The sequence below is a fragment of the Leptosomus discolor genome, chromosome 1 (genome assembly GCF_034619465.1).
Source record: "Leptosomus discolor isolate bLepDis1 chromosome 1, bLepDis1.hap2, whole genome shotgun sequence".
NCBI classification, from domain to species: domain Eukaryota; kingdom Metazoa; phylum Chordata; class Aves; order Leptosomiformes; family Leptosomidae; genus Leptosomus; species Leptosomus discolor.
In genome coordinates this window covers 166135247-166156075 of record NC_141391.1, presented here as the reverse complement: position 1 = coordinate 166156075, position 20829 = coordinate 166135247, and the positions used below count along the sequence as shown (strand labels likewise).

General features: G+C 38.7%; 1 protein-coding gene across 2 annotated transcripts in view; it reads left to right on the top strand.

The window, feature by feature from the left end:
- ANO4 (anoctamin 4) overlaps window positions 1-20829 on the top strand; it is a 224136-nt gene that overhangs the window by 2574 nt on the left and 200733 nt on the right. Inside the window, exon 2 of one of the 2 annotated variants that reach the window (XM_086470602.1) lies at window positions 1473-1679. In XM_086470602.1, the coding sequence (XP_086326728.1) occupies window positions 1473-1679 (207 nt within the window). Of the gene's footprint in view, window positions 1-1442; window positions 1680-20829 lie in introns of both variants that reach the window. The other variant, XM_086470594.1, reaches the window with a different exon arrangement.

The window sequence follows — 20829 nt, the reverse complement described above, 5'->3', positions numbered from 1 at the left end:
ACATTTATTTAAAGAGGTTTATTTCCTAACTCTTAATGGCTCTCCTTCTGAAAGATCTGATGGACAATTTCTGTTGAGTTGTTCCCTTTTAAGGGATCTAAATTTAGACAACTGCCACTCTTCCTGTGCGTTCATTTGATGCTTAGTTACAGTACCTGACAGAATTGTGTTTAGGGCAACTAAAATGTAATATAACATTAGATACTCTCATAATGCACTTGCAGAAGTCATGAGCCAGTAGTATGGCTTACCAATTCCATTCAGGCATGTTCTACTGTCAGATACTTTGTTTTCTGCAGAATTCATTATATGTTCATGTCTGAAGCCTGAGTTGTTGCATCATATTTCAGTGCTTGACGCAGCAGCCTGGAGTCTCAAGTGTGTTGCCATAATTGCCTGAGGGCGCTTGCAGGACCTTCACAGATTTGAAGCATTTATTTGCATTTGAGAGCCCAGTTTCATGGATGGGATATTTTGTGTTCAGATGCTGCCAGTCTTGCAAATATCACAAACTTGAGAGTTAAAATGTAATATCATCCTTGTAGGAGAGACATATAGAAGTCTTCTTATTTTGCAGTTATTGGCAATTAACACTCCGAAGGTATTGTCTTTTTTTTTTTTTTTTTCCCCCTGTGTTTTTTCTGGGGGTGATAAAACTTGCAGCAGAATGATCTCTTACAGGGCAGCTCTCCTCTTGTGGCATACTGTCATAATAAGCCCTGTTGTTTTGTATCACAATGTCATATATAGTTGAGCCATTTGTAAGATGGAACATAAGTCTTCAGAAAGTGCAAAAAGATTTAAAGAATACAAAATAAAGAGTAATTTAAAGAAAATGTGAAATTCATTGACAAATTTTCAAGCCATTGATTTGTGGATAAGAGAATTGCAGAGGACTTAGCAGAAGAAGAGATAGTTGCTTTAGGGCAGTCTGCACATCTAACAGCAGAGCAGGATCTGAAGTGGCAATGCCTCCCACTTCCAGAATTCCACTGAGCTCTGAACCTCACAGGAGTCGGAACAATGGCAGCAAGTTGTTGATTTAAAAGAAAAGAAAAAAAAATCATCAACATTGGCTTTCCACTCTCACTGAGAAACGTTCAGGGTGTAATGTGTGAGCGAGGCCCTGCAGAAATCCAGGTATGAGCAAGACTGCAATAACTTGTAGGTTCACATTGGAATTATGGTGGCATATTTCATGTTAAATGCTGTCTTGTTCAGTACAAGAACACAGACTGAAAGTATACTTTCAGCATTACACTGGCATTTAACATCATTGTTGATAGTGGACCAGAATAAAATATAGCTTTCCTTTTCAAGGGGCAGGCTAACTTACTGATCAAAACAGGAACTGATAATTACCTTACTATAGCTTCCTTCTCCAAAATTCTAAGATGCTACAATACAAGGGCATAGGTTTTAACTGCTGATGTTTTTGTCAGGTTCTGATGCTGTTGGCCCTTTTGCAATAGGACTACTTCGTTGGAAAAATCCATACGTGTATGCGAACCCTCACCTTCCTCTCACCTTCTCTGAAGATGCCTGTGTTCCTGTATTTCAATATTTTACTACACAAAATGATTTCTCATATCCATTATCCTGCCCAGCTTCTCTTTCTGTCACTCCAGTGCCTTCTTACAGCAGTAGTAGTCAAGAAACTTTGAGTCAAGACTCTACAGGTAAGTGTTTATTTCTTTTTTTACGTGTCAGAGCTTCAGAGCTTAGTTTAATCAGCAGTTTTAGTGCTCAAGTTAAATAACTGCTTCTGCTGCCAGACTGCTTTGACTGCTCCTGAGGAAGGGTTAGATCACAAAAACTTCATGAAAGAATTTATGCTTATGCCCAGTAATCCTTATTCAGACAATTTACCTTGTGGTTTAAAAAGTATCAGAAACAAAGAGCATCATGTTCTCAGCCACAATAATATAATTAATGTATGTTTGCTTTAAAACTGGTAGACCAACTGTTTGATGAGGGTGGATCCGTGGTAGCATATGGAGGCATTTGAGGACAGTATCCTCTCTTCTATGCCTGTCATAAACCTGTGCATGATGGAGAATACCCTGATGCGTTCATCACTTATTCAAAATGCTACAAGCACCTGGCTTACAACAAAATAGGATGTACAAGGAGCGCCTGATTACATCCATGGGAATGTGCTTGTGCTCCAACTCTGTTAAAAGGCTTATTTCTATCAGAGACAGCAGCATGCTGATCAGTGATTAAGAGCTTCTAGACTGGGGTTTGGAGGTCTCTCAGGGTCTGCAGGAAAGATGATGAGTGACAAAGGGTCGTGGTGTTAGGACAAATCACTTGACACATAGTCTGCTTCCATTTGTATCTGAGAGTTTTTGGTCATGATGGTGATAGGAAATGGGTCATGAGCTCAAGTGAATTTTTCTGACGGGCGAATGAGGCCCTGATCTACAGGCTTCCGGACTGAATCCCTGTAAAAGGACTTTAATTCATGCTGCTTTTTTTTGTGTTGCTAATTGGGAGGAATTAGCAAGCTTCTGCCTAGGTGCCAGGTAGCAGAAAGGTATATATGGAGAGTGGTGTCTTAGTAGATCCAGTATTGAAAGGGGTAATGCTGGAAAAGGGCTCGTTTAAATACCTAGTGCTGACCTAGTACTGACCTAGTTCTTAAAATGTCTGTAATAATTGCTGACAGCAGCAGCTGAATATAATCTGTAGTAAAAATTATAATTGAATATGTGTATTACTGTTGTTTGCATTACTGCAATTTTCATTGTAAGCATTGTAGCAAACTAAATTACATTAGTGTAACTTGTGTAGTCATTACTGCCAAAAAAATAATCGGCCTGAAAATCTGTGGTGGTACTGAAATCCAACCGAAACCGACTTCTCCCTTCCCAGAACCCTCTGATCTAATGGCTTATCTTCCAGAGCTGGCTGGATGCTCATGGCAGACTAAAATCCCAGGCTCCAGCACTTCAAGTACTGTTCTTACCCGCAAAGGAGGAGGTTTAGCGCAAATGCTAAACAATTCATACAAGGTTAAATGTTGGGACTTTCATTTCTCTTTTTTTCCTGCTTCCAATTAAGAGCAGTGTAAATCTGCACCTCCTGATCAATGTGTCCTAATTTCTGTATCCAATGAAACAATTGATAATCCATGGTATTATCTTAAATATAAATGTCTCCTGCAGCAGAGGAGAGGGTACTGCATGTAAGCATATAAATGTTTCATATACTGGTTAGAAATGCTTTATCCTACTGCATAGGGGTGGAAGGGTGTTGTGTCAGCAGCTTCTCTGTATGACTGGATGTCATGCCTGCAACACCAGTGATAATCCATATCACTGGGGTTATTATAATGCTTCTAATGCAAAGATTCCTCAAGTTTTTTAAACTTTATCAGTTTTCAGGGACTGTCTTGCCATGATTGAAAGCTTGTTTACGGCAAAGGCAACAGCTGTACAGCAGCATACAGCACATCTGTGGAAGGTCAGGCGAGAGTACTGCATCAGCTGAAAGGGAGGAATTTCTGAAAAAGATTTAGAGATTGATTAATGAGGTGGGGTATACCTTAAAGTTATATCCAGGCTCATTTATGTCCAAGACTACTTGATTAGCTCATTTACAGGAACTTGAGATGCAAAAGAATACCATACCACAGGCTGGTTGTGCTGCTTTTCTCCTGTGAATTTACATCAAACTCTAACATTTTAATAACAAATTCTTAAAAAACAAAGAGTACTAAACCATCAGTATATAATGATATATACATTGTAGTTTCAAAAGAACTCTTTTTTAACTACTGATGGTGGAAAATTCTGGCTGCTTCCTCCCGAGCAGAGAATGTTCAGGGCCTTGTAATAGGCTGTGCTTGGGGATGTGCGAGCTGAATTTCAATGTTCCGAGCAATGAGATAGTGATACGAAAGCCAAGGTATCGACACAATAACACTCCATGTATTAAGATACACAGTGTGAAAGAGTTGGAACTGCAGTTAGTTGTATTTGGGGAGCAGGTCTTAGAGGGTGCTTTGCATCCTACTTGAAACATCAGTCTCAATTTAGTGCTTTTGTTGCTTCACAGCATTCTGCAATGCTAGATAATTCACAGAATAGTGTCAAATTTTGTCCTTGGATATAGGAGTATAAATGACATCAGAATCAATCAATTTCATGTACTCTGGAGAGGAATTCTTTAACTTCTACTAGTACTTGTTATTTGGAATAATGTTTTTTGAGAAGATTGCACTGGTTAATGAAAACCATTCTTCTGTTGAGAATTGGACAAAACGTGAGGAATTATTCAGTACTGATTCCCTAACCTGGAAATCTTGTGAGGCAGTACCAGAGGGGAATGTAGTTTTGATAACAATTTCATAACTACATATCAGTTTTTGAACTGAGTCCTGAAGAGTTCCTATTGATTAACTTTATCTCTTCTACTGTTCGTTATCCAATGCTTAATTACATTGAACAACATATTCTGGAGTATCCAGAAGACTTTGCTAGGCAACACCAGCTGAACTGAGAGGAATTGATATGCACTGGGTAGAAATGAGTCAGAAGCTGAACAATACCTGTCAAGTTTGTGTCACCTGCAAATTTCAAAGAAACATAAAATATCATAAATCATGAAAATAATGAATACAACAAGACCTCTATGTCTTCTTTAAATGAATTGTCATTTTTATTGATAATAGTCTGAGTCTTTTCTTTCAACCAATTCTGACCTGAAATTAGTGCAGCTTCATGTAGACTGCATTTCTGTTTGTTCATTACAGGAACCTGTCCCTTGTATGCTTCATCAGCTGCTTTGAAAACAATTATATTGATTTGCCATGAATTGTTCCTGATAAATCTGTTGGGTCTTTGTTATCATCTTGTTTTCTTCAAGGTGCTTACAGAGTGCTTGATTTACTGCTTGCTTGCTGATTTGTCACCATCTCTTTTCAAATATTAATGTTAGGCTGACTGGGCTGTAATTACCAAAAGTACTTCATTTGCCCTTCTCCCCTGTTACGGGACCTTACTCCATCCTTACTTGGATGGAGTCTTTCTTAAAATGTATTTAGGTTCCTAAAACCTTCCAAGGCAACTGAAATGTGAAGCAGGCACCTACGTGTCTTTTCTGGGTCTGTGCCTGATCTGTGATGTGTGAATGTATGGAATAGAGCTGTTTCAGGAGAATACGTACTCCCAGCAGTGACAGGGAAGATGCAGAGGACTTGAGTCAGCTGGGCCATCTTCTTGGGTCTGTCTTGTAGTTAGTCAGAAACACGCAGTTCTTGAAAAAATAGTATTCTTATGATTGTGGTACATAACTTTTTGCAAACGTAAGAAAATCTGAAGGAGTGTTCCAGCTCCATTGCTCAAATCTTTTGGAAGTCTGGCTGCAGCTCAAGTCCCCTATTTTGTTTATGTAAATTCCTGTGACCTCCCTATTTTATTTTGCTGGTGCAATTGTACCATCAAACTTTCCCTTGTTTCTACACTGCAAGATATTGCCACCTGCTGTAAATGCTATATTTGACAAAAATCAAGTTAATTTATTATATGCTTCCTGATTTGTGTGTAAGTGCATACTTGAATGCATACTTAAATGGATTTTTTTATTCTGCAGCTTCCATATATTTTTGGACAGAGATGTCTTGTCTCATACATCTTTTAAGGCCTGTTTTAAATGACAAAATAACAGTAAAAAGCTATATAAAGAAATAATTTGTGACATCTACTACTTCTTTGTATTGTGTAGTACTCCAGTTAAATTTGTTTGATAAGCTAGATGCAAAGGAAGTGAGTGCAACAGAACTAATTTTAGCTGAATTTTGTAAAAGGAATAGTGTTGGCCTGACTAGGAAATTATTTGTTCATCTGGAGAAAAATGAGACTTGGAAGAATTATAATGTAATAAGGAGATGATGGAGGGGGACATGACAACAGTCTTGGGAGGGGCAGTACTAAATGGAAGGAAGATTAATAGTGAAGTTTTCCCAGTATTGGTTTGGAAAAAAGGTTAATAATTTTATGGATGACTTCCGTGTGGAAAGGAGGAGTGCATTGATGAGATGTGCTGATGACTCTAGGCTAGGAGACATCATTACTATAGAGGAGAATCTGAGTGTCAGGTAGGAAGAAATGGATGGCTTTTGGGAACAGAATAAGGGAAAAGTGATTAAACACAATAGTTCCAAGACTGTGCATAACAGGAATATTTTTTTTCTTCTGTGAGCTGGGAGTCCTCAGCTGGAAATGGTAATAAATCCAGCTACTAATGAGAAGTGTGCTGCAGCTGTGAAAAAGCAGATGGAAGCCTGGGATGTCTCAGGTGAAATATTTGTCACAGAGGGAGAGATTAAAGTTGACCGCTTATTTTCAAAAACTATAGAGATGTACTAGAGTTTAAGCAGAGAAAAACTATCAGAACAAAATGGGAGAGGTTATCTTATAAAAGGACAATAAAAAAGTTTGCTAGCAAAACAAAGCTATTAAACAAACAAACAAACAAACGCAACACCCCCCCCCCTCCAAACAAACCAAGACAGTAGGTTTCATTTTGTGTTTATTTAAACAGTTTAATTTTACAAAGGTTGGGAAATAGCCGGCTCTGAGGAACAGGCACCTGATCCATTCACATATCCTGACCAGCAGCCTTCTGAGTCTGAAGAAACTGCTGAGACCCTAGAGATGCAACTGCTTGTGTTAGCGCCTAAGTGGGTTCCAGTTAATGGACCTTAATGGGTTCCAGTTGCAAATCTTAATTTGAAGGGCTCATAAACTGTCTAACTCCTGGGGACTGCGTACAAAAGGGAAAGCCACAAGATGGTGCTGACACTCCTTACCGTGGTTGAAAGCATCAAAGATGTAGAGCAACATGCAGTGGCCTAGGAGTAACCAGACAAAATTTCCACGGAGTGCAGTGCATATTAACCCTCAAGCAAGTAATAAAGTCAGTGGATCAATTTGTTCTCTAGTTGGTAGTAATGCATCGATTTTTGTTGAGGAGTCCTAATATACACTCTAGGTATCGGAAGGAAAGAGGGAGGTAAAGACAGAAAGAAAGGAATTGGAGAGGTGATGGTTATTTCTGAGGTTGTACCCTCTTTTTGTTTGACTTTCAGCTACAAAGAGATTGATGAAATTACAAAATTTAGAAGCAGAAAGAAAACACAGCTGTGTTATCTCTGATTAGAATCCTCACTTGAATTTCCATGCTTTTTAACTGCCAAGGGCAAAATCTGCCGTACCTATAATGTTGCTGACTGCTTGTGCTTTTCTGCCTATTTTCTTTTTACACTTGCATCGAGGCCAGGACCATTTTGGGAGGTGTGTTTGGTACAGTGTCTTAAAAGGGTGTGGAATAGTGATAGGTTTCTGCATTTTATGACTGTCTAATAGAGAGCTCCTACTGAGGTTTATAAAGAGGAAAAATATCATTTGCAAAAATTTTACTTGGGAACTCTGAAGTCAGCTGAACCCAAGAAACCACGCAGTCCAATTAACAGCTGCCTAGACTTATCTCAGTGCCCTGACAGCCAACAGCCTGCGTTCACTACTGTCCTGTCCTGTCTGCCAACACAGGCTTCATGTCTCTGTTCATTAGTCAGTGTTGCCATGAAAAGGAGAAGTTAATCTTTCTCAATTCTTTCATTCAGCCACCAGCAGAATCTCCCAGTGTTATGAATGTCAACTGCTAACTACTTTTATCAAAGTTAGGGGGGAGTGCAATTTATTATGGAATGCTTTCCTGCAATGCTGTGTCATCTTTTGCTTCTGAAATGCAGTGTACACATTTTCCCCTGAATAAAATGAGACTAAATGTGTTTAAGTCTAAACCTGAAATGGCTGAAAAGCATACTGCATTCAATAAGTATGACGAATTAGGATCTTGAAAAGAACATTAAGTATTTTGGTAGCATCAGTGTCCTTGTTGACTCTTGGGACAGAGAGTGTCTATATTTCCAAAGATCTAAATACACATACTTAACCAATTTCAAGTCTCTGGCTACCAATAGGATTGCTTTTACGGTTCAAAGATGTGTAATATTGTTTACTCAAAATTCTGGCTTACATTAAGTGCACATATTTTTCTAATAAACTCATGTTTAAAAGGAAGGAAACAGAAATCGTGAAACTTCTGCAGCCTTGTGACCTCATTGTAGGATCAAGCCTAGAAGCTGCTGAGCTGCCTGGTTCTGATCCAGTAAAGCAATTAAGTGTATGCTTATTTTTGGACTTGAAAGTTATGCCATTGAAATCAATTTTTCTGATTCATTAATGGTTCTTACCACTTACCAATGAGGAAATAAAATTTGCCTAGGCACAATGAGTGGTAGTTCCTGCTATAACATTTGTATTTAGAAATGCTAACCAGCAGTGACCATGCTCTGTTGACTGAAGGCATTTAACATGCGTAATGCTAGCATGTGCCTCCTGTAGTGCTGTATCAATGTTCTTCAATCTTGTCTTTAGAGAACATCTTTACAGCTGGAAGTGCATTTACTTTCCATCCTTCTCTTTCTGTTCTTTTGAGATTAACTATAAGGCCTGGCCTTTCTTTTAATCTGATATGTGGATATTTGCCATTTTTGCTGATCTGAGGTTGGCATATTATTGCACAAATTTAAACTGGAATTTGATTTTATCACTGTTTGCTCATTGCTGCTGCTTCATGTGAACTTAAACTCAGGAGGGTCTGTAATACACAGTCTCCTTCACAATTTGCTACTTAGCTAAAACAGACCTAGATTTATAAGTTTTCACTCTTTTTGGTTGTCTTATTTTTTCCTGAATACATTTCTACAATGTCCAACAAGACAAGATTTGAATGTCAGATTACATGGAGACTCCTTTTCTCTGGGCAATATTCTGATTTGTATGCCAGTCAGTTAATGGAGGAAAGGGTTGGGATGGAGTTCTGGTCACTAACAGAACTGCTGTATACATAAGGATGTGTCTCTGTATCACTCTTCCAATTACAGCCTTCTAGTGCTAGAGAAATTTTAAGACTTAGTGCAAGAAGGAGATGTTTAATTAGATCTTTAAATCTAACAGGGGTTTACTGATACTGCACAAAACAGCAATCTGTTTCACTCTTCTGTCAATGACACGCCTTTTTTTGTGAACAGTGTATCTGTCTTGAATGTTTTATAACCAAAATACTGGTGTATAGTAAAAGACAAGCATAAAATTATTATTTAATGTCTTCTTGTTAACTTTACAGAATCAAAATAGGACATATCCCAACTTTATCTCCAGAGAAATTAAGTGTCTGCAAATAAAATGCTTTTTATTTTGTTGCTCATTAGAGAATATAACACAGTTAAACCTTGAAGTGTTGTGTCTGTAAGTAACTGATACACCCTTGTTCTGGAAAATACAATTTAAAAAAAAAGAACCTCCTAATAAATTTCCTTTTGATAGTCATGTTAAAGAGAATGAACCAGAAAAAAAAAAAAAAGCTGATGTTAGAAAAACATAAATAAAATGCAATTTTTTAATGAGCTTTTTCAATGGATAATGAAGTCTTGGTCCTTCGTAAGAGAAAGGACCTACGCCAGAGTTTCAGATGTCAAACAGGAAGTGTTCATGTGTAGCACTGCAGTACAAGACTGAGATAGACAGCAAGAGCTGTATAATCAAAATGGAATGAACCACGCACCATAGCTCCAATAAAACCCTTATTTATTTTCTTCTTCTGTCTTTAAAGTTTGGTTTAAGATGACTTGTTTTGTTTCCCATCACTCCCCCATTAAAAGAAGGATAATCAATTTCCAGAAAAAAGCCTGGAGATGCCAGTTTGAAAAATGCAATGCTGTCTACTTTTTCACCTACTGTATTTTCTTCTTTGCTCTTTTTTTCTCGCGTTTTTATATTTCTTCCTCTTTAGTTATCCCCCTAATATTCATTGCATACCTCTGAAAATCTCTTCCTATTTTCCTTCTATTTCCTGCCCAGCTCTTTCTTCTGTGTACATACTATGAATTTGTCCTCCTTTTTCTACCTATTTTTTTGCTTTCCTCATTTATATCTTCCAGGAAAGAGGCACTTCCAGCTATGTATCTCTTATTGCCCTCAGCCTGCTTCTGCTCAGCTCTGAGGAGGAGATAGCTGGAGGAAGCTCCGTGTAGCTTTTTCTCTCATGCTGGTTGCTGCAAGAGAAGTGGCTTCCCATCCCGTTGCTCACAGGCAAGGTGCTTTGTTTAGCTTGTGGCTTCAGGAAACTAAAAGGTTAAAACTGAGACCATTAAGAAGAGCAAACCTTGGTCTTGCCTTCGGCTCTCACTTGGTCAGGGTGGATGTCCATGGGCCCATGGGGTTGGCAGGCTGCCGAACTGTCTGATTAGGGCCGACAGGAGAGCGGATCACCAAGCTGCAGAGAGTTGGTCTGTGGCTGGCTTCCAGCTGTGAGCGTCTGTTTCTATAACAGGTAAGCAGGGGGCTTATTGGCACTTGCTGATCTAGTGTCCAGCAGATTATCTGCTGCTTTGTGCTTGTGTCTGATCAGTTTTAATATTTCAATGGCATTTATGTCTAAGCAATGTCTCTTGGTTGAGAAGACCGAGAACCATTTATTGTCGGGGACAAAACACCTCAGACAGAATTCCTAAATCTACTGAGGTGCTTGTAGTTGAATCCTAATTACCAGAGTGCAGGAGCCCCCTTACTTTGAATTTTGGTTTGAAATTCAGGAATTTGTTTACACTTCATTGGGATCAATGGAAAGACCCACTTGTGCTGTGGTATAAGGTACCACATATATATATTTGAATAAGGTTATTCAAATATAGCATAACTTGTTTACAGATATTTTAGAACCACCTCCTGCTGCCTCCTGTTGGTTCATGTGTTTGCCTTTGGTACTACTGTGTTTATAGAACAAGCCCTATTTTGCTGTCACACAATTGCTGTCTCGCTGTGCTGTGTATGCTTCTTTGTGTCCATTGTTTCCTACTGCCTTGTTTGCCTTCTGTCTGAGAAATAAAGCTGCAGAAATCCCCTGAAATGGGCACTTACTCCCTGTTGTCTGCATAGGAAAAAAAAAAAAAATGCACATATCAGATACCACTCTGAGGTTACAGAAGTAATTGCTGCTTTGCAGATCACAAGTTCTCAAAGCCTAGTCATCTTTTCCACATCAGGACTAAAAACTGCAAACACACCTCATGCATAAATACCTACATGCTTCTTTCTTATTTCTTTTAAATACTTCCCTTGGGTTCTTCTTTATTGCTTGCCAAAAATACTGTCATTCACATCCTTAAAAAAACTGCAGTCTTTAAGGTGACAATATTGCAGAGTGAAAATAAGTTATTGGAGATTAAGTTTGTGGGGGAAAGGAGGGCATCAGTGCAGCTCCATACATAAAGATAAGAACATGCTGCACCTAAAGCTTGTCGAAAACAGGCTTTTATTAGTTTTTATTAGGCAGATATTGCACTATGCCATTCTGTGGATGGTAGGTGAGTGAGGAAGAAACAGAAATGTGGAGCCATTATCCAACTATTCTGCAAGGTCAGAAGGATAGTGTTTGATAGAGTCAGAGCAGAAATCAGACCCCACTAGGTGATCTTCAGGATGGCAGATTAAACAAAATGCTATCTCTTCTGTTATTAGTAAAGCTCATAGTTTAGAACCTGTATTAGTAAATATCTTCTGTTACAATGAAGGAAAAGGCATCTTTACCATAAATTATAAGCAAGCAATGAAGCCGTAACAGTAAAAATTCTTAGCTGTGTGTTTTGCTGTGTTGAGTTATATAATAATCTTGAACTGGGACTGCAAGAGGGTGAGGATGAAATTAAATGAGTCACTGTTAAAAATAGGATGTGGATCTGAATTAGATGTTGAGTGTGCTGGCCAGCTGAATAGAGGATGCAATTTGCTGTGAGCAATAGTCTGTGTCTATACTACATAAATTTTGAATGCTACGTAAACTCATAGTGGGTTACTGGTGATTTTACTTAGTTGCTGTAAAAACTGCTTGCAAATTGAAATAATCTGTGAATTATGTGTATTGTTACAACTGGTACTGGAGGGACAAGAAAAGCATCTGATTGGTCCAGTGATAGGTGTTTCCTCCTGTGCAAGGAGATGAGGCACAACACTTTTTAGTCGTTCTTTATATTGAATGTCGTGAGTGGCAAGTGGGGAGATGACTATCTAAGCCAAGTGGAAATAGCAAAAGTAAAAAGCAGCTGTGTTGGTATATATAGGAATCATGAGCTCAATTTGGTTTTAAGCTGTAGCTGGTTAGAATGGGGTTTCTACCATGACTAGGAGGATGCAATGGTTCAGTTTATAGGGTGAGGGAAGAGTGATCACTTTTAGTGGTGATAAAGATGGTAGGAAATTATGTCCTCTGGCTATTACTAGGGACAAAATGCTTCAGCAAGTGGACTAGAAGGCTTCTAGTCTGACCCAGAACATCAAATTTTAGGTTATGTTCCTACACAATTTAAAGCTGGAGCATGATGAGCTTGAGCAGTGGTTCACTTGCCTGTCACTGCCATCCAGATGACTTTAAAGAATTCTTTGATGAACATTTTCATCAAAGTAGATTAGCTACTAGTGACTCTGTTGGATGGGTGAGTTTTCATAATCCGATCACATTTTAGATAAAAAGCACCATGCATTATGTTGGGGCTGTGCAGGCATCTGAGTCCTCCGCTTGGTTTAGATGTTGGAGGAAAAAAATCCTACGTTTCTCTGAGCTTATTCTGCATCCTAATTTTGGGGACAAGCGACACGAAAGAGCAAGGTCTTTAAAAAACGAAACAAACCAGCAGAGGATGTGCTGGTCACCATGGAAACCAGGCTTTTGATGAAGAGGTTGTATATCTGGTAATACTTTATACTGAGTTTTGATTACAATAAAGACCCATGTCATTTTTTTCGAATTCTTCCATTTCCTCTTCTGCTCTATAGTTTACTTTTTTGGATGATGGAAATGAGGAAACTGCAATATATGGAGATTTCTGTTTAAATTACAGTAAAATACTTATTTCAGCAAAATAGTAATCCATTTTGCTGAAACAAGGTTTTTGTGTAAGGCTAGAACATGCAAATGAAAGCTATAGCAAAGGAATTCAGTGTCCAACAACTCTTTGGACATGCATCAAGTTTAAAAGCCAATTACTTCAAAGAAAATGTTGAAAATTCTGTCAATAAAACAGTGGTTAAAAATGACCTTTTGTAGAAATAATGCATCTGCATTTGTAGACATCCAGCACAGAGTTTCATGATGTCGCTGAAGTTATTCATGCATTTCCGCACACTGTGGGCTCTCTGTCCAGAAGCACTATCTTCATATAACTTACCAACCCTGAATTTTGTGGTATGTTAGAAAGTTTTTTTAAAAATATTGTTGAAACTCTGTCAGACAAGGTTTTTCTGAGTTCAGGTATATGAATTGGGCAGTAAATATTTGAAAGCTGAACCATAGAATCATAGAATCGTAGAACAGATCCCTCAGCTGTTCCTCATACGAGACATGCTCCAAATCCTTTGTTAGAAGAACCATCAATGACTGAATAAAGATAGCTTTACGTAAAAATCTGGGGCTTGACTGATGTAAGCTTCAGTGAAACAGCTTCTGAGACACTTCAGAATAACATCACATAAGGTTATCTTCACAGAAACGGGCCCCTGAAATTCTCATTTAATGGGCTTATGTATATAGGAGAACTGATACAGGACTGAGATAGTTTCAGTGCCTATTTTAACATGCAGTATTTCAATTCTCTGCAGTTTCATGAGCACAGTGATATTGTTCTTGGACCATTAACACACTGTTTATTCTTATTTACAGCAAGTTACTAACAGAATGTCAAAGTAATAGTAAATTCATCCCTGAAAAAATGGAAATGCAACTTCTAATGCATTTAAACTTGACTGGTAACACATGTTTTTTTCTTTAAATATGAAAATTGTATTATCACTTGTTTTCAATAAATTCTTTATCAATTTTTTTTAATTTATGTCTTAGTATAATTTTAATACAATCTTTTTAGTATAGTATTTCCTGATGAGGCAATAATACTGCTGATCAGAATTGTATCTGACAGTGACACCATCTTCTTTCACTACTTCCTGTGTGCTTTCAAAGTCTCATCTTCCTTCTTTAGCTGTGGAAGGTGCTGTAGGATTTTGCCACGCTATTCTTTTGAAGTTGACAGGGTCTGTTGAGGTTCTGTAGAATGAGTTGTTGCCCCCTGTGACTTGTAGCTCAAGAGTAATCAAACATGTTTTAACTTTTTATTGATAGAATCCTTTTTTAGGGGAAGACTATAGTACCTTGCTTTGTAATTTGTAATCACACATGTACAGAGGAGGGTTTGGCTCAGAGAAAAAAAGCTGCGTGTTTTTTTTTTTTTTTTGGTTTCAGGCTTACTGTTTAAAATTCTCTTTGGCAACTGAGGAGACATGACATAGAATGTTGCAAGACTTAATAAATGTATTTTATATTTAACATTGTTTCACACTGATTTACGTTTCATTCTGGAACAACTTAAAGATGCATTACACTTCAAGCATTCCAGTTGTCTAGAAATTGCCTGCATGCACCATTATGTGCAGATTTTGATATTTCATTTAAAAATACGTTTATACCTGTTTCAACAACTGTGTGATAAACATTTATTTGACTCTGCAAATCCTGTGCATGGCTGTCTTTAAAAAAACCAACCAAACAAAAACCCTCCAGCTCTGTATGCAAGTCATCTTTACAAAAGTGTTTGTTTTATTGCATTTAAGACACTTAATTTGGTGCTAAATGCCTCCCTTTCTTTCAATCTGTTCCTTCTTATACAAAGCAACGATACTTTTGCTTTCTACAGTGTATTTGCTTAATAAACTTAGAATTTTCTATGATGGTGACAAATGTATTAATTTAATAAGCTGGGCTAATTTTCTATATTGATAATGTCTCCATGCAGACCACTTCTGGGAAAAGTAAATAGTTAATCAGTGTAAATATGTTAGAAAACCAGTCTGAAAATACTAATATCTGATTATTCATGTTTACATTAAAGTTACTAGAATAGTTGTTTTTTTTCCTTTTCTAACTAAATTAAAACATAAGCATATTTGAGGTCTAGACCTTACATACAGTCCTCTGAAGAGGCCCATAATTTTCTTAGATAAATAAGCTAATTAATCATATATACTGCTGAGACATCATAGATGATCTAGCAAAATATTTTAGCTGATGTGCAGTTTTTAACATGTAAGTAAAATTTTTACTTCAGTGGTTCTTCCGTGTGTTTTAGGGTTAATGTTAACACGTTTTGATTGGTTAGGTCTTGAATGTTCAGTGTCTTGGTTGATACCCCTCCAGTGAGGGTGTTTTGTTCTCTGTGTATGTGATCTCCGATTGTACCTTTTCTAGTTGCAGAGGAATTTGTCAGTAGGAGACTTCTGGGAGATTTTACTTATGAAAATTGTTTTGGCAGCTTAAGGAACAAAAGAATTTGATCTGTGTTGAAATAGAAGCAAAGTCCTTTACTGATGCTACAACTTTTTGCCAAGAGGTTGGACTTAACAGTCTCAATATGCATTTATTCTTAAGAAATTTTTACATTCTGTAATGTGGGGCACCTGCAGAAACACTCGCAGGTATTTAAAAATCTTGAAGTCTTAGGGTGATTAACTTCTGCTTTCAGACTTCAGAAGATTTTTCCCTCTTTGTTTTATTTAATAACAACTTGCCACTGAGAGACTATGCTTGACTCTGCTGTGCGTGGAAAAAAGTGTACTGAGGAAGTTGGTTTGTACAAGAGAAACAAACTTCTCTGAATTGTGATTGTGAGACACTTGGAAGGCTCCTTTTGCATGCCAGGCCTGTCCCCTACATTTTTTTTTCTGCAGTGTGGTTGGTTCCTGTGGAGGGCTGAAAGCAAACCACAAATGGAAAAACTTATAAAGTAAGAGTATGTGACAAATATTCCTGATGGTTTGTTATTTTTGAAAAAGCAGGATGGTCCTGAGGGCAGTGTAACCACCTGAAAAACTACCTAAGCTTGGACGAACATAGTAGAGACCATGATGACTGTATGACCAGAGAGGCTGCAGGGACAGGAGGGGCCTCACTCCTGTGCTTTCGTATCCGTGAGTCTAGGGACGAGATTTGGAAAATGGTAGCCCCAGTTGTTGAAGAGCATCATGAAGCCAGGATTGGCTTTCCTGCTTGTTAAGAAAGGCGAGAACAGCAACAACAGAAATGTGGGAAGCTGGGAATAAATGTGGGTATGAGAGCTTAGAGGCTCTGCTGGAGCAGGAGGCAAGTGGTTTGGTGCAGCAGACCCTAGGCTGCCTGTATGGCTCAGCTCTGACGGGATGCAGTTGCCCCACTTTTTTTTTCTTCCCTACAGAAAAAAAAAAAAAAAGGAGCTTCAGGACTTTCAGGTGGCAGCTCAGGGAAGGATCTGTCATCTTATAAAACAGGTTTTGGTCCTTTTGTTCTCCTCTGCAACTTTGTCATCCGGAACAAATCTTTGGCTCTGGCAGAATAAATTTGTGCTGCTTTCACCTTTTCAATCTTCTTATTAAAAATGAATCCCAATGAAGCTGGCAAACTTAATGTACGTTACTCCTCCAATTACAGTGAGTATGTATAGGCAGCCACTCGGGAGGTGTAAGAGGAGGGGACGGACTCCTTCTGCCAAGCTGCAAGGGCAATTTAAGGACTGGTATCATGAGAGGCCAAGTTACAGGGAGAAACTTTCCTGTCTGGGATAGATTAGTGTGTTCTCACAAGCAGAGGTGGTGGAAACATAGCTCAATCTTTCCTTGGCCACCTCATGTTGTACTTGTAAAAGGTGGTGTAGAAGCTGAAATGGCTTTACTTCCTTGCTGGTCTGTTGAGAGGCTTTGATTTTTGTACTGAGGAGACATTTGTGCTGTCCTGGCACTGGCATTGCAGTCTCTTCAGTAGGATTTGCAGCTTGCAATCCCTTTCTCCCTGAGAAAGTGCTGCTGCCTCAGCAGAGGCAGGGTGGCCATAGGGGCAGGCGCAGCAGAACGTGTCACACGGGAGGAGGAGCAGCAGCACTTTGTGAGGAGACCTGTGTCCTGGCCCTGCAGCCACGAAGCTGTGTGTTAGATCCATGGCAACCTACTTCAGCTCACTCCCACATCTGTCTAGAGAGAGATGGCAAACTCATGCCCTTCAATGCGCGTGTGTGGAAGGGGCAGAACAGCTCAGCTTCGACCCAAGGAGACAACATAGGCATTGAGTTCAGCCTGACTCTCTCCCTGGGGGATGACCATGCATAAGGGTGTGGGGTTGTGCTGCTCTGTACATCCTTCTGTGCTTAATGTCTGCATTCAGGTTATTCAATAAATACCCTGAAGCAGGGCAGCTGGGGGGCACCAGAGCAGCCACAGTCATAACGCATCACCCTGGGGACAGGGAGGGGGACAGGGTGAGGCTGGGCTGGATGTTAGCCTGTGGGTAAGGACAGGATCAGGCCCAGTGAGAGACATCCACAGGCTGATGGCCTGCCCCACCTTTGGCCTCCCTGTAAGGCTCATGGTGGTGGTCTCTCAGCCACCTTCCTCACTGACCAGAATTGATGCCTGAAGGTGGTTTTGTAACTGCTTCAGTCAAATTCAGGCTTGGATCAGAAAATGGAGGTGTTTCATCTAGTGAGGAATTTATCACCTGAACTAGCATCTCTGAAAGGGAAACCAGTGATAAATTGGAAGATACCAGGGAGCAAAACCCATTTAGCTTTCCTCTAGCCTGCTCTGTAGTGGCAGTGATCAGGACAGCATGACCCCACAACATCTTGGGGACATGTGACAATGTGAATGTAAGCTGCTTTTCTGACTTTAACTGTACTCTGAACCTGACTACCTTTAAGCTTACTAATGTGTTTTTCTGGGTTTATGGCTATAAGACTAACTGTTCTGCTTCTTTATGGAAATCTAGCAAAATCTTCCTTTCTGAGCCTCAGGCAATAAAGTGACTGAAATGTAAGGGAGGTAGGTGAAAGGAAAAAAAAAAGGTTTTATAGTAAGAGTTGATATTAATCATTTGTTTGATTTATTCTCTGCATGTCATAGATGATCTTATGATCAGTTGATCAGTCTCATTTGGTTTTCCATATGTGTAGGAGAAAAATTATCTATTTTCTGGCTTATCATTACTTCTTGCTCTACAGCTACTTACAGTGATCATTTTTTCTTAAGTTGCTTCCTGGTGGTCTTTCTTTAGTGTGGAAGTGGCCATTAATCTGAATAACAAAACAATTACTCCTTCCAGGGCCATACTAGCACTTCAAATCCACAACTGTTAAGCATAAAAATGAGGCAAAACAGCAATATTAGAAATTTGTTGTTGTCAATCTGTGGCTTTAGGAAGTGTAGAGTCCAGGGCCATACTAGCACTTCAAATCCACAACTGTTAAGCATAAAAATGAGGCAAAACAGCAATATTAGAAATTTGTTGTTGTCAATCTGTGGCTTTAGGAAGTGTAGAGTGTGCCAAAAAGTCAGTCTGGGAAATCTGTTGGTTTTAAGGAACCTTTCTCAGTCTAAGACAGGAAGAGAACCAGAGCACGACTGGATAAAAAACACCTCTCCCTGCTTTCCAGACTGTCTTCAAGTAGTGTTTTATGTCAGATGACAATAGTATTTAAGCTGAAAAAATGTAAGTGCAAATGGCAGTTAATACTGCCCAGTGTGCAGTGGTCATTGATCAGTCTTTGGAGGTATTGGGGAAGCTGAGGGTGGATCATGACAAGCAAAAAGAGTTTAAGTTTGGTTTGTATTTCTAGCCTCTCTTGCCCAATTATCTTTTGTACTTTGCACAGGACATTCCCCCCACAGTGTGCACATGGGGAGCCGCAGATGGAACATTGCAACATATCATTAGTGCCAGCTGGACACTGCTGCTTGCATGATGCTTTAGCAGCAGAGTAATCGGCACCTAAGTCAGCAATCTTTCCACCCAGTCTTAGTTTGATCTAATAGCAGCAGTTATCAAATCTTTAAGTAACGCAATAGCTTTTTCCACCAGTGATATTCATACCCCTTGATTGTCCTTTCCTTGCACATGATTTATTGGTCTCTTAGGCTACTTGCTTAAGACCTAAAGCAACATTAATTCCAAATTATTGATATTAATTCTTTGTAGTCAGCTACAGGAGCAGGACTGTTAGGCTACATCTGGATTTTGTTCCCAACTCTTTATGTTGAACTGTGTAGGGCTTAGTACTTTTACCGTCTTCCAGGGATGGCACATCAATGCGTAGCTTTCTTCCATGTTGCCAACAAGTGTCCAAGACGGAACTGCTTCCTTTTCCTCATTACGAATGAGAATGCACTCTAGAGCGGGTGAAATATTTTTAAATTAAATATAGCAGCAGTTACAATGAAAATAATAAATTATAGGTTCACAACCAGAGGGCATTTGGATGTGTGTGTGTGTGGGAAATAGGAACTAAACCAGTGAATACAGGTGAAATTTAGTGAAGAATCTTGTTCAAGCAGAACTGTTGCAATGTCAGTGCCTTTTTGCTTTTGACGTTTTCAAACTGGGGTGTGTCACTTGGGAAATATTGATATTTCTCAAAATTTTGATATATTGGGTGGTTTTTTTTTCCCTAGATTAAAATTTTAGGCATGTGACAGACCTCCCCAAACTTCCTTGACTGATCCTGTAAGTCTGAGCAGCAGCTCTGTGATGAGGTGCAGGACCTGTTGCACTGCACATTTGGCTTCTTAGTGCCCTGTCATTATATTTCCCACCAGGCTTCTAGGATATGTGCTGAAGATGGACAGGCAGAGCACAGTGTTACACTACAAACATCCTTTTTCAAGGTCTTTCTTCCAAAAATATATTTTGAAAATGTGAAAAACAGATGTCAAAGACCTTTTTTTTCAAAATTTTTGTTTTCCACATTAGAAAAAAAAATACATTTAAATTAAGGGAGGGCAGGGCAGAAGGAGTTAATACAAGGGTTTCCCAAGCCAATAACTAAATAAAGCACTTCTGTCTGCTTCAGCCCAAATAGCTTACACTGTCCCATAAAGATTCTTTACTTAACTAAACCAGAAGAACCTGTAAAATTATTGTAGAAAACTTTTTCTTTTTTTTTTTTCTTTTTTCCCCCACCCTCACTATAAATTTTCAGTTTACCTGCCAAGCTGAAGAAATAGTTGTGTTGGTGACTTCTTGTGACTTTCTACACTGGAGAATCAACAATGGTCTAAAAATACTAGATTGTCTATTTTAGTTCACACATTTTTTATGTGTCATTGTAGTACAGACAGGGATGGTTATCAGTAAATACACACAAAATAATGAGTTTGTCACAAAAAAATAGTAATTTTATTAGATTTTGTCCATTATATTAGGTCTTAAGTGCCATGTTATACTATTTATTTCTTGGTGAGGAGCCAGTTCTTTAGAGCCCTTTTGAAAAGATCTGTTACAAGAGGATACGAGCTGCTATCAAAAGGTTGCTTTGAAATACTGTTGTCAGTGTCTGGCAGTTCTGTTGAATGTGGCCTGGAGTGATGCATTTATAAATATAGTTCCAACCATATCAACTACTTCAGGATTTCTCTTTTCATTTCCTCTTGCTTTTGGTATTACAGAGATCCAACAGGATTATTAATAGTGATGTTTCTAGAATTTCTTTTTCTTACATTAAAAATCCATTAAAAGTTGAGTAAATTGTAAGTCTTTGTGGTTAATTTGTCTGTTGCATTCGTAACATTTCGAAGTTTTAATGTCTGAAAATGGAGACAGTTTAAATGGTCTGCGCTTCCAAACGAGCTGAAATAATGTACCAAGTAAATAGGTAGTAAGTTAATTTTAAAAATAACTTCCCTTTCTGGGGGAATA